The sequence below is a fragment of the Chelonoidis abingdonii genome, chromosome 3 (assembly GCF_003597395.2).
Source record: "Chelonoidis abingdonii isolate Lonesome George chromosome 3, CheloAbing_2.0, whole genome shotgun sequence".
Taxonomy (NCBI): domain Eukaryota; kingdom Metazoa; phylum Chordata; order Testudines; family Testudinidae; genus Chelonoidis; species Chelonoidis abingdonii.
Window position 1 is genome coordinate 126,601,776 of NC_133771.1, and position 15,044 is coordinate 126,616,819.

General features: G+C 40.2%; 1 protein-coding gene across 3 annotated transcripts in view; it reads right to left on the reverse strand.

The window, feature by feature from the left end:
* AGPAT4 (1-acylglycerol-3-phosphate O-acyltransferase 4) overlaps positions 1–15,044 on the reverse strand; it is a 139,606-nt gene that overhangs the window by 7,953 nt on the left and 116,609 nt on the right. For all 3 annotated transcript variants that reach the window (XM_032793204.2, XM_032793207.2, XM_032793206.2), the window contains one exon: positions 7,169–7,367. In XM_032793204.2, coding sequence (XP_032649095.1) covers positions 7,169–7,367 — 199 coding nt within the window. The remainder of the gene's footprint in view (positions 1–7,168; positions 7,368–15,044) is intronic.

Below are 15,044 nucleotides of genomic sequence, written 5' to 3' on the forward strand. Positions count from 1 at the left end.
AATAAGGAATGGAAGACTGGGCTCAAAGAGTTTGTCAATGCGATGAGAACCTGCCAAAGGCAGCAATACATGGTACAACCATCATGGTATTATAACAAATCCATGGTAACCTACAGCATCACAGTTAGCCCCCATCCCCATCCTCCTTCCCAAGGGGGACTTGAAATTTCATGGCTATAAGGTGATTAGGTAGAAACTTCCCCTATGGAACATCCCTGCCTCTGAAGCAATACAGACAAGACATGGGACCAGATGGATCCCTAGTCTGATTCAATAGGACAATTTCTCTGTTCTTATTTTTGATTTTACAAATATTTTATCTAAGATTTTTGACTTTTCCCCTCTATACTTTATTCTTTAGCCCCTCCCCCCCCAAACTTTGAGACACAAATAATTCTACAAAAAAGAACCTTGACATTTCAAACTACTATTGTCACAATGTGCATTCATTGGGGGGCGGGGGAGAGAAGGGGAATTACATTTGTGCTTTTTTTTTTTTTTTTTTAAATACGCTTCACACATTGTAAGATTATTCTTCACATTTCTCTTAATTTTCCACGTACAGTGGGAGTGCTCTAGACAACCAGGGATAAAAGATGCAACTCGGACAGTTCTAAGATATGCTTTTTGTAGACAGAATGTGAACCAGAGCAACCAGAATTTAAACAAAGCCCACAGTTCAATATGCTGCACTCTCAGAAAAGATCCTCTAAAAGAGCTTTCAACCATAAGTACAAACTCTTTGGCATTCTCTGAACTCTGTTGTAGCTTATAATGTAACACTGGTTTTTCAGTCAATTCCAAACTACAAGCAAAAGTTACAATAAAATTAAAAGGCATGGTCTTACATAGACTCAAATATTTGCAATACTATTCAAAGGTAACACAAAGTCAATTTCTCTCTCTCTCATATATACCTTATGTTTCAAGGAGAGGTGGGATATGGTGTTTTTATTGTTTGCCTGCAGAACATTTTTATTGACTTACTACACTCCTGTGAAAAAGAAAATTGCTAAATTGAGTATTTCCAACCTTGCTGTGACTCAGTCATATTTAAGGTTATAATAATAAACAAACAAACAAACAGCTGCAATGATAGGAACACACGCTATCGTTAAAGATGGGGAAGGAGTAATCATGCTGTGCTTGCTACGATGTCGTTCCATCCTTTCTAATTTGCCATGAAAGTTTAAGTTATCTCAGAAAGATGATAGATGGGAAGTCTATGACTGGTTGGTCCCCAGGAAACCAATTAAAAACAAAAAAAACAAACAAACAAAAGATGAAAACCAGAGCAGCGTCAAGGAGGGAGCTGGGCTCAGATTGGTTGGCTATGGCCCCAGACCAGTTGAGCCATTTACACTTCTATTAGGGACTTGCTCTCTGATTGGCAGGGTGCTGGCCAGTAAAACTATTCACAGGAATTGAAAAGCTCATCAGTCTGAGCCAATTCTGTGATCTTTGCTCTATGCAATTGGTTTTAGTCCTAAGAAGAAAGTCTCAGTACAGATCCTATTTAGTAATATACAGTATTTAAAAATGTTAACTCCCCCCATATCAGTTAATTCCTGGAGTTGCCCCAGTGTATAGGGAAGTTCCATATTTATTTTACAATCCATCCATAAGTCATATAGCTAACATAACTGATATGCAATAGCATTTGAACAACCAAAGCTGCTTCATCAAGATTTCCACTTGGTCTAGTCCTGAATAGTATAAAAGAAGTGAACACACACAGAAATCAGGGAGTTGAAGAAGGGGAACTTTTTCAAAGCCGTGTGGCTAAGTTCCATGCACAAAACATGCAGCTACACATGCGGAAAGTGAAACTACACACACATTTCATTCTGTCACAAAATTAATTGCTTCTGCAGACTCTAGAAGGTTTTTAATTTACTGACAATACTAGGGGCCCATTCTGCCCTGAGTTACACTCGTGACACCACCAGTTTTGCCACATAGAAGAGTTTATTTTAACCTTTTAAACCCTGTTACAGTCCATATTGGGAGCTGTTGGGAGTTATGTCACTAGGGATCCACTCCTGTTTCCACTGCAGCCAATGGTAGCAGATCCCGTGACAGCACTTGCACACACATAATAGAAACATACACAAACTCATGCAGATTTTAAGAGATCTCATTATTACTCATGCTTGTTTTGAACTGTAGAATTCTCTTTCCTGTAAAAGATACTTTATGGACTGGAGCCATGTAAGAAAGCCCAAATGTTATGTTTTTAGCATTAGACATTTAAGAGCTATTTCCCCCTTAAAACCCAAGAGCAATACTTCATTCTCCTGCATATGAAATCAACTGTCCCCTTTGAAAAACAGTTGACAGCTTCTTTACTAACAAAGAGTATATTTTGGGTATAACAAGAACTGATCTCTTCCACACCAAGTGTGGAAATCCAGAACATGACCCAGTCCTGTGTTCTGTCTGAAGTCAACCACGTGAACTTCTTCAATGAGAGTTCTTCCAATAGAGCTACCAGAGTTTGGTTTAATCAGCCCTCATTTCCTGTTCTAATTCCATTAAGTAGAAATACCATAGAAATTAAGTGTAAAATTTTCAATAGTGCCTTAGTAATTTAGGAGCTTAAGTCTCACCAAAAGTCAATGAGACTTAGGCCCCTAGTCACCTTTGAAAATACAATGTAGGTATTTTGGGATTTTAAGTCACTTAGATGCTTGCTCTTTGGGACGAGGACTCCCATAAAAATAACACCACGATCGTTTATTTAATTATTATTTTTGTGTAACACAGTGAGAGGGGATGGCTCAGTATTCACAGTATGGAATTATAAATTACACCAGGGGCTCGAAGAGTTCAAGCTGAACTGATGTAGTTAAATACAGTCCCGTTATCTATTGCTCCCATCTACCCAAGGTAATTATAGCATTCTAGTCTACTATAATAATATTGCTCCGATTTAACCATAAAATTGACCATTTCTCTTATACGATTCTTTTCTTCAAAACACCAAGTGCTGAGATTGCAAGCAAATATTTTTATTTCTTCATAATGTGATTGGTCAGAGTGTCTGGAAGAGAAAGAGGGAAGGTTTGAAGCAGAATTCAGGATTACAGGCAAGAGAAGCACTCAAATATCTTATCTCTTTCCCCTCGCCCGATGCTTGCTCATATCAGCTCTCTTACCTTGAGCCCATTATAACAGAAAGACATGACAAACCTGGCTCTAAAATTTCTCCATTGACAGAGTGCAGTAAATCTATGATCAGATATTATGGACTCGGGTTGTCCAGAATCAGGAAGCTTATCTGTGAAATATGGGACACAGAACAATCAAACAAAAATACACCTGTGTATCCTGGATGCCACCTTTTGATCTAAAGTATTTTCATTAGTAGAATGGAAGAACGAACTGCATCCTAGATGAAATATACCTAGCAATTTTAAAAGTCTATTATACCATTAGGCTACGAACAATGGTAAATTGCCTTCAGTACATTCCACTAACGCCCGTTTACAATAATATAAGCTTCCTTTGGCTGAGATATGTTAATTTAGCTGGGCACTAGCTCTCTGACATTGCTAATGAAAGCAGAGAGGCTAAGGCTGTGCAAATATTGTATGGATGTATTACATGCTGCATTTGCCAAATAAACAGCTCTACTTGGTGCAGAAGGTCATGAGATTTAACACAGTTTTGTATTGTTCTACCATCATCTCTCTCCTGGAGAGTAAATTTTTTTTTATTTTTTTTTTGGCCAAAACACACCCTACTAACTATTTAGCTATTGCAAAAGATAGGGCCCACAACCATGTGATGTTAGGAAACCTCTCCATATAAGCAACTGTAGCAAGTTCATAGCAGAGATCCTCAAAACACAGAAAAACAGGACAGTTTTCCCAAGACTGTTACTGGAGCTTTGCTATTGGCTACAACAGTTTGTGTGACCAGATGAGCTAAAAATTGACGTGTCCCAGCAGAATGTGACTGAAGATGTTGCCAATTAAAGATAAAATACATACATGTTAGAATTTGTAGGGAAAATTGTAGCCATGTAAATTAAACAAAAGTAACTGACTATAGGATACAATATCGCCAATTTTATTTTTAAAGGCTCAATATTCTTTTACTCCTGTCCCTTTCTGAACCCTTCAATTTAAATGAGCTTACTGTTTCCTAATAAGCCATGAAGCCTGCACTCTTTGGGGCTCAGTTGTGGCCCAGTATCTTTTGGGCATCTCAACAGCACGACGAACTGGTCCCACCCCAAAATCGATTGATACTATGTTTCACATGCTATGGGATTTTTCCCGTCTCACAATAAACGAAGTGGTTACAAGTTGTCATTAAATTATCTGTTAAGCTCCAATTCTGGAATATTCAAAGGAACGCAAGAACTCCCACAGAAATTCAGTGACACTGGGTTCCTATCTCCCCTGACTTTCAGCTTTCTTTTAACATTAAAACACAGAGGAGTGCAGAGTTGCTGTGAAACATAATAGGTTCTCAAATCCCTGATGAAGGTTAAACCCCGCAGCATCACACAAAATGTGACGGACAGGCACTTACTAGCAACGAGTATGGAATGCGATAATTCATTAATCTTCCTAGCTACACTACATCCCTCAACCACGTCTCAGTGTCCTGCGAGCCTGCTCACTTGCTTTGGCTGAAGTAAACTGATGTAGATTACTTTTTCAAGCAGCCAAAGTAGAGACCTAAGAACTAGTCCTGTGGATGAGCATACATTCAAACAGAGGAGTCTCGGCAGCCTGCTTATTAAACTAGCCTATTAAACTGCTGGAACCAGTAAAGTGCTCTAGTGAGGATAAGGCAGGAAAGAAAAACAAAAGACTTCTTTTGTATTTGCAGTACCATAATCAGCTTTCATAGAATCATGGAATATCAGGGTTGGAAGGGACTGCAGGAGGTCACCTAGTCCAACCTCCTGCTCAGAGCAGGATCAATCCTCTACTAAATCATCCCAGCCAGGGCTTTGTCAAGCCTGACCTTAAAAAACGCTAAGGAAGGAGATTCCACCAGCTCCCTAGATACCCATACCAGTGATTCACCACCCTTCTAGTGAAAAAGTTTTTCCTAATATCCAACCTAAACCTCCCCCCTGCAACTTGAGACCATGACTCCTTGTTCTGTCATCTGCTACCACTGAGCACAGCCTAGATCCATCCTCTGTGGAACCCCCTTTCAGGTAGTTGAAAGCAGCTATCAAATCCCCCCTCATTCTTCTCTATTGCAGACTAAACAATCCCAGTTCCCTCAGCCTCTCCTCATAAGTCAGCCAAATAGAGGGGAATGATCACGTCCCTCAGTCGACTGGCTTTCTTTGGTCCCTCCCTCCCTCCCTTATTGTACAGGAAGAAAAGATGATGCAGTAGTAAAGGCACTAGGCTTCACTTCGGTCACTCGACTTAGACCCATATTTTTAAAGATATTTAGGTGCCTAACTCCCATTGATTTCAGTAGCAGTTAGGTGCCTAAATAGCTTTAGTCTTTCTGTGCCTCAGTTCCCCATCTGTAAAATGGAGCTTGTAGCACTTTCCTACCTCACCAGGGCATTGCAAGGGTAAATGCATTAATGATTGTGAGGAGCTCAGATACAATGACAATGAGGGTCATATAAGTACCTCATATAGATGATAGAATGCTGTCAAATGCCTTAGGTTATAACCTACTGCAAAGGACTACACAAGCACCATCCACCTAGACAATAACCCCTCTACCTCTTGATTGGAGTGTCAAGTCCCCTCCAGGATGAAGGAATGCTTAATGCGGTTCTGCCTCTCTTTTCTTAGACTCATCCCTCTCTCTTCACCTCCCTCCCACCTTTTGAGCAGCTGACTGAACATAGATGTCTTTCTACAGGAGAAGCCCTAGCTCCAGCCACAGGTTATTGGATTAAATGCAGGAACCACAGTGTGTCATGCAAAAGGCAGAGTGGATGGCCATAGTGGGCCGTTCTGTCATTAAAAGTCCATGAATCTATAAACATGTTGCATTTCTTTGGACCTGATGTAAAACTCAAAGACCAGGAGAAGGCATTTGCAACAGTTAGTGTCACTGGATGCATAACTCAACAGAATGAATGAGCATTAAATTCCTCTCCTGGGCTTTCATGATGTCCCTAAGCCCACACTCTGCAACAGGGGTTGGCAACCTTTCAGAAGCGGTGTGCCAAGTCTTCATTTATTCACTCTAATTTAAGGTTTTGCATGCCAGTATTACATTAACATTTTCAGAAGGTCTCTTTCTATATGTCTATAATATATAACTAAACTATTGTTGTATGTAAAGTAAATATGGTTTTTAAATTGTGTAAGGAGCTTCATTTAAAATTAAATTAAAATGCAGAGCCCCCCGAACGGTGGCCAGGACCCAGGCAGCATGAGTGCCACTGAAAATCAACTCACGTGCCCCTTTCAGCACACGTGCCATAGGTTGCCTACCTCTGGTCAATAGGAATACTCACTTGTGATTGCCAGAGCTCTGTAGCATGGATATCAAGCAAGACTAAACAATGACATTTTCAGATGGTGTGTTTCAACCTCACACCCACCAACAAATAATCTTTAGCCACAAGAATGAGGGTCTGGGGTGGGGCAGGAAGGAACACGCTCTGAGTGCTGATTATCAATATATCCCATTGATTGATTGTTCAGTGCCCAGTAGGGCCAACCTGGTTCAAATGAAAAAGCAATTCAATCATTTTCCCAAACTCTGGAGTTTCGCACAAGTGTGAACAACAAAATTTCTTCAGGATTTTGCTGAGAAATTTCCAGCTCAATTTTGCAGATTCCAGGAGGCCAGACTGTTCAGAGAAGCAACTTGGAGAGATTCACTCATTATTATTTTAAAGGTACAGTGCAGCTGTGCTCACATCCACTAACCCAAACCCCCAGTTCTCACATGCACTGGAACAGCATTGCCTCTGGACTGGTCTGTCTACAGCCCAAATTTTAAATCTACACCCACATTCACTAGCAACTGAATTGTGGGTGTAAGTCTGGAGATCTGCACCCTAATTACCTGATTGTAAGTGCAAATATGCACCAGGAAATTACATCTTATTTGCATCTGGAAATTCATTAGGCAAGTGCAAATAGTACCTGCCAAAAAAATGAAAGATGGGCCTTTGCCCTTTTAAAGAGCTATTCCTATAAGCGATCTAACAACTTACCCACAATGATGACAAAAGCAAAACTAGCCAGTGTCAGTGATGATCCACTGCTGACCATGTTGATAAGCAGCTGGAATAAAGGATATAGCAGCAATAAGGCCCAGAAAAGCCAGTTCAAAAGAGTCCATGGCCGCCGAGGAGGCACTATGGGAGTAGCAGGATAGGCTCCTGTTCTGTAGTATTCCTCTTGAAAGGCATCCTGGTTAGAACAAAGAAACGTAACATTTGAATCCCTGTTGAATAACAGAAGCAGCCTTCTATAACTCTGATATTTCTCTTGCTGAACAGTAGCTATTCTGAACGGAAGATCAAACATCAAGTGATGGCTGAACATCTCGTGCTTTTTAGTGAATGAAAGCTCATTCTCCTGAGTACACACTGATCAGCATTCCCTTCCCTTCCTTTGCTCGTTTAGATGAATCCACATTCCCGCAAGTCTGCAGTTTTAATGAGGATCCAGTATGACCGACACTCAAAGAGGAATATTATGTGCACAATTGTGTGTACATCCTTACACCCATAAGTATAGGACTGCTGTACCTACAGGCAGCAGTGACAGCCATCAGACAAATACCCTTGGTACATCACAGAAATGTCTAGGAATGCTCATCACCAAACCCTCTGTTTTCTAATGTTTTCTGCAACATGCATCTAAACAGTTTCCACATTCCAGCTGAGAGTTCAGGGTAGTACCAGCTGGCCTCTTACTCCAAAGAATGTTATTCCTCAACACCCACTTTTTTGGCAGTAGACTGATGTTGCATGTGTAACCCAGATTCACAGAGCATGGATCTTTATCCTCCCTCTAGAGCAGTGGTGGGTAACCTGCAGCCCATCAGGGTAATCCGCTTGTGGGCTGCAAGACAGTTTGTTTACATGGACTACCGGCAGGCACGGCTGCCTGCAGCTCCCAGTGGCCAGGGTTTGCCATTCCTGGCCAATAGGAGCGGCGGGAAGCGGCGCGGGACAACGGAACACCACTTCCCGCAGCTCCCATTGGCCAGAAATGGTGAACTGCGGCCACTGGGAGCTGCAAGTGGCCATGCCTGTGGATGATCAACATAAACAAACTGGTGGTCTGCTAGTGGATTACCCTGATGGGCCGCATGCGGCTTGCAGGTTGCCCACCACTGCTTTAGAGGCTTGTCCACATAAGAGCTTTGACTCTCATCTGGTTTTCAACTAGAGGACTTTTTCTGTTACCTTAAGTAGGAGAGGGTTGTGCTTGTAGCACTGAAGATCTTAATTCCAATGCCATCCCCTACATCATATAACAGAGAGAAGCATGTGGCCCTTAGCTACTTGCTCAGCTCAAGCTTGCTACTTTACCCATTCCCATTGAAATCAATGGAAAAAAACCCCTCCAACTGGTTTTGGGATAGAGCATCCAGCCCTTGCAGCAATGTTTACCAGGAAAAAAAAAAATCCGCTGAAGTAGATGGATTTACACCAGTGTGAAAAACATTATAAGAGAAGTCAGAATGAGGCCTTATCTCCCTGTCCATCAAGTTACATTGCCAGCTTTGTGACAGAATTCATTAATAACTCTTCAGCAGCCAGCATTGCCCCAAACAGCTTAGGAAAGGTCATTTCTGCTCTTTTACATGTACTTAAACTGTAATTTACACTAGCAATTCTTTAACCAATAATAATTTGAACAATTACAGGCTACTGCTGTTTTATCCAACTCCAAGTGAACATACAACTTTCAAAAGATTATATAATTATTAAAATGTTATTCTCTCTTTTTAGGGAGATTAGAGAAAAGTATTGCACTCTCTCTCTTGCCTGTGAACTAGCATGTACTGAAATCATTATCATCAATTAACTGTCTTGGGCAAATTACCCAAATTAAAAAAATTTCCTTTAAGTGCTTTGAGGGTCTGGCTTATGAGCAGGTTAACTTAAAGCCACTTATCATTAATATATTAGCTCATGTCACACATATAGTTATGTTTCTAAATACCAGCATTATTCAGGAATTCTTCATTTTCCCTTGCTGTTAAGACATCACCACTAGGGGGATTCTGCACTACCTTTCTGCACTATGGACAAAAGGGCTAGCATGATCCCTCGATGCAGAAACAGGGGAATCTCTAGTAGGAGTAGAGAAGTTGTATTACCTGTTTGGCATTGGCACAACTGCTACTGAAATACTGTGTCCCATTCTGGCATCCTTTACTGGTCTCCTTCTGTCAGCTACCAGCAAAATCCATATGCCTACTTATGTCCTTTTAAACTGCGTGGATTTAATTCTACATGGATGGACTCAATTGATTTCAACAGAGTCACTCCTGATTTATACCAGTGAGAGGATCTAAAAATATCAAAAATATTTAATTTGCTCCTTTTATTATCCCAAAACGTATTTTCCACTTTGACCTTCAGATGCTGGTGTCATTAATACAATATAGTATATTTAACACAAGTAACTTTACCCGATGAAAAGTCAAACTGAAAGAACTGAAATTTATTTTAATAATCACAATTTTGTGTACAATGAAATTATGAACCCGACCCCCTCGAAAGAGCTGAATACCCTCAATTTCAACTGAAATTAGTGACTCAAGGGTGTTCAGTACTTCCCAGGAGACACTCAGCAGGATCAACTTCTAAATCTTGAATTACATGAGTTTTGTTGCTCTATCTGCTTTCAATTTATTTCCAGTTGCTGAAGTGCTTTAGGTTATTGTTTTTACATCAGAACAGAAAAGCCTACTAATGTTTGTCCTGAAGCCTATGACAACTGCCTCCTGAATAATGAATGGGACAGATTATTTATATATATAGAGAGAGAGAGAGAGAGAGAGAGAGAGAGAGAGAGAGAGTCACCAGATTTGGGCTGTTGCGACCTTCAAATCCCCCCTTGGTCTGAAAGTCTGAATCCTCTTTGGGTTAGTCAGAAATAAAAATTGGAGGAAAAAAAATATCCAAATCTTTTTATACATATATAAAGACTCAGATATGTTTTTTCTCCAATTTTTTATTTCTGACTAACCCAAAGAGGATTCAGACTTTGGAACTTTCAGATCAAGGGGTGATTTGAAGGTTGCAACAGCCCAAATCTGGTGACTTTCTGAGCATTCTGAAAGCTGTATCTGCTTAAGGGAGGTCCAGGATTAGGGGTTCCAAGTATCCCCTCATATGAAGAAACCCACAAGAGGGGAAAATATGCTATAAATATAATATTTGTATGTTACTTATAGTGTTCTCCTGTGGATTACCCCACTCTCCTATAGATGCACGTTGCTAACTCCACCATTAATCTCCATGGCAATTTGCCATCTATATTCTTGCCAAATTGTGTTTTGGGAGCACGTTCACAAAGAACTGGGGCAAGACCAATAAATTCAACATCCACCTGTGTCTATGCCACGTGCACTCTGGTGTTCAGAGGCTGCAAGGCCATTGCATTAATTCTCTGTGCCACCTAGTCCATTAGCAAAATATGCCATATCCATGAAAGATAAAATTTTGCTACTCCAGAAAAACCAACTCTACAAACTTGATTAACAAATTGCTCCACTATGCAAATGTGTCCCATGGACTGAATTACTGTCTCCATCTCCTAGTTATGTACATAGTTCAATCAGAAAGTTGAAGTTGGAAAATCAAATGTTTTACTAGAGCTCAATTATATGAACATATTTTCTTCTGACCTACACTCAACACCCCATTTGTTCAGAAAATTGGGCTACCACAGATGCCACCTATTTATTTAACCCCTCAGTTAATTTACCCAGGAAATAGGAAAGGAAAATCAATCACTCTTGTAGAACAGAATGTGCCCCATTCATCAGGGAATGGCATCCACAGGAGCATATGGGGAAGGAGCAAAAGAAGGTCAGAACAATAAAAGGCCATTTTGAAGCACACTCCTTTGTTTTGGTGGAGGAAAGGTTCTCAGGTTTCAGTGTTTGTTGAGAGTTAAAATTATCTTTGGGCTCACTGAAAGTGGAGTGTTTGCTGTGGAAAAGAAACTTTTTGCTGATTGTCATGTTGCCAACTCACAGCATCCAAAAAGCAAGAGCCAGCACCCAAAATTGGGGTTTTAAAAAATAGTTTATGTTGGGGTTCCTTTGATCTGCATCCTGTGTTGGAGCTGTGACCCTAACAGCATCCCAATGCTCACTGGTATGGGTAGTGACTTTCAGCTGGCCTGACCAGTTGAATGTACCCACACTCACTACGGTCATTACCCATATTGAAAAGATATTGTGTAAAATATTAATAGAAAGTTAACAGCATACTGATCAATAATATTAGTACATGGTGTATGTGTGGAGGACAAATTCAACATAATTTCCAAGACATTTGTAATTTTATCAGTGTTTCTGCTAGGAATAAGTGGTATTTGTTTCCATTACAAGGGCCATTTATCTGCAAAGGCTGTGTTTGTTAGGCTTGCTGTAATGGCTAAAACAGGAAATTAACCAAACTGAAATGGAAAGCACCCCTGTATTTACATTCTACACACTACAGTAATAATCTTTGTGCAAAATGCGCTTTGGGTGGTATCATTTGAAAACTAATATCTTGATCATCAATATCGTCAGGAAGAAATGTATGAAGCAACATTATACATAAAATTATGAATTCCCTCTATATGATATAGTTAGCACATGTTCAAACTCACATTGCCCTGAGTAGGCAAAAGTTGTTAAACAGGTCTATCCTAAACAAAGGAGTGTGTGTTTACCTCAATTTACATACAAGTAGTAAACAGGGTCTGAGTCAGAAAGAGTGGGGGAATGACAGGACACAAGGCAAGTCTGCATGTCAGCATACACAGGGGAGAAGAAAGAGCCTGGAGCTACCTTCACCACTGAACTCCATGTCACCTTCTTCATTGTTTTAAGAAATTTTGTTTAAAGGGATAAGTCCCAGAAAAATCTACTTCAAAGGGTGACTGGACTGTAAAAGTGAGGGCAAAACCACCCCAGACATCTCGCCATAGAATCATAGACATGTAGGACTAGAAAGGACCTTGAGAGGTCATCTAGTCCAGTCCCCTGCACTCCGGGCAGGACTAAGTAATAATTAGACCATTTCTGACCAGTGTTTGTCTAACCTGTTCTTAAAAACCGCCATCTCTCTCTTTCACCTAAGACTATAAAGCAGGGGTAGGCAACCTATGGCATGCGTGCCGAAAGCGGCAAACGAGTTGATTTTCAGTGGCACTCACACTGCCCGGGTCCTGGCCACCAGTCCAGGGAGCTCTGCATTTTAATTTAAAATTTAAGTGAAGATTCTTAAATAAACCTTATTTATTTTACATACAATAGTTTAGTTTATATATTATAGACTTATAGAAAGAGACCTTCTAAAAATGTTAAAATGTATGACTGGCATGCAAAACCTTAAATCAGAGTGAATAAATGAAGACTCGGCACACCACTTCTGAAAGGTTGCCGACCCCTGCTATAAAGGAACCAGCCTTTTGACAATGGGGGAAATCCTGACCTTAGAATTTGGTCATCACTGGTGCCTGGGAACATATGGTAAAGATTTTACCTTGATCCAAGTCTAGCTTGTTAAGTTTTAGCCACTAGAAAATTTTTTATATTTACTTCTCCTGTAACTATTTCTGACTTTAATGCCTTATATTTGTACTGACTTAAAACCTCTCTCTGTAGTTAAATAAACTTTTTTAAAATTAAAATTAATCCAGTGGTGAGTTTAAACTTAACTGTCCAGTAACTCCAGTTAAAATAGCAAACTGGGCAGCAACAACAGACCTTTAGTATCTGGAGAGGGCTAGGCAATGCAGAACACACATTTGGGGCAAAATCTAGGACTGGGAGTGTGTTGGGGTCACTTTGCAAGTAGTATCCCAGGTTGGTAGTAGCCAGAGTGTGACTGGAGTGCTGCTGACAGACTGCTGAGGTCAGAGCTGCAGCTCCACATAGACACTTAGGGTGTGACCTGCATTGCTGGAAGTCAATTTGTGAGCAGCCTAGTTTGGGAGCAACAGCAGCAAAGCATTGTGAGGCACCCAAGGTTGTAGGGCAGACAGTGATAACCCCTCACTGGTCTGGATTGTATCCCAGAATGCAACAAATGGCATCTCTGATTAGAAAATACATAACTGAAATGTGACAAGAAGGTGATAATGCAGTAGAACCTCCTTGTCTAAGGAAACAGGGTCACGTCCACCAGTTTCCATTAACTACACTGAAAATTCTCTCATTTATTCAAACCCATTAATCCAAACAACACAGAGGACATTTACAGATATTGTATGGATTTAAGCCTGGATCCTGAAGGCAAATATTACTCTGTCCTCGATTTCATGTTTTACTTTAAAATCACTTGGATGGTGCAGGATCAAGACCCAGTTCCACTTAGATCACTGGTACTATGCAAGTCAAAACTGGAATTTTTCCACTGACTTGCACGGAAGCAAGATCAACCCCTTATGCAAGTGTTTAAAGCAAATCCTGTGCTTGAATGCTTTGCTGGATCAGTGCTAGAGTGCTCAGCTCTTTGTAGGACTAAGTCCTTAACATTTAAACAATAGTTCTGGCATGCCCCAGGTACACTGTGACAGGCCAAAGAAATGCATTGCCTCAAGAGCAATAAAAAAGAAAAACACACACACAAAAAAAACAGTAGTATGTCCAGTAACACAGGACACGCAACAGGAAGTGAACTCAGCGGCTAACAGATGCCCACCTTGGAGTGCCTCATCTCATTTTTAAAACATATCCTACTCGTATCAGCCAACCTATAAGTACATACTTTGCAGCGCATTATTGCCCTTTTAAATATATCATTTGTTAAGTTTTCAAAAATAAATAATCTGAAAATATTAACCTGCAAAAGAAAATGCATTTTCAAATATTCCTAATGTGGTTCTGTTACTTATTATCCAACTTAAAATATATACTTTTAAAAAAATTGTGGTAAAAAATTAGAGGGCATTATGGTTTTTCCTCCAGTTTCTTGAAGAAGCAACCAAGAGTTCCTTTATCGCAAAAAACTCTCTGCCTCCAGCCCAGGAAGAATATGGATTTTGAGTAAGAGCCTGATTCTGCTAGTGAGAGTCAGGAATAACTGCAATGAAATCAGTGGAGTTTCACTGGAGTAAAGAGGCATGCAAACAGGGTCAGATTTCCTCTGTCTGAGCGGAATCCTTAAAAAGATTAAGAATTGGCTGCACAGAGCTGCACAGTTTTCCTTCCTATACTTAATGGAATATTAGGATTTATATCTAACTGAGTGTAGCCCAGTGTATATTTGGTAGAAGAAATTATACTGTATACCTAGCCTATTTGTGAACCTAGTACAGGATATTTTTAGACTGTTTCCTGGCATTGCCTGAACATTAGCCTGTAATAAAGAGATCAATAAGATATTTGATAAGTAATACAAAGGCTGTGATGGAGACACAGAAGTAGGGGAGGAACTGGAAAGCAATAATCACCATCTGGTTCAGTTCAAGCATTCTATTGTCAATTGACTAGATATTGTCTTGGGGACAGAAATTCAGGGAAGAAGCCACATGGTAGAGAGTAGTAACAAGTGGCACATTAGTGACCCATGAAAGGACCATGTGTGTTCACTTTATACCTTCCACAAGATAATGCAGAAGGTGACTTCATATCCTTATTGTGGAAATATACCATTTATGTCCCCCCAAACCATGCCTCAGTACCATGACTTTGGAGCTGGGGGTGGGGGCAGGGGCGAGCCCAAAGACAAAGCTGACAGAACTATGTCTACAAGATCTTGAAAGTAATTCATACTGTATGTCCATATTAATAAGCTGCTTAAAGGAGTTAGGGATGAAGCCAAGAATGGGGCTAGAACTTAACCAGGTCAGGAAAAATGTCCTTAAGCAAACAGTTTGAATACAGAAACACAGCAAGTGATA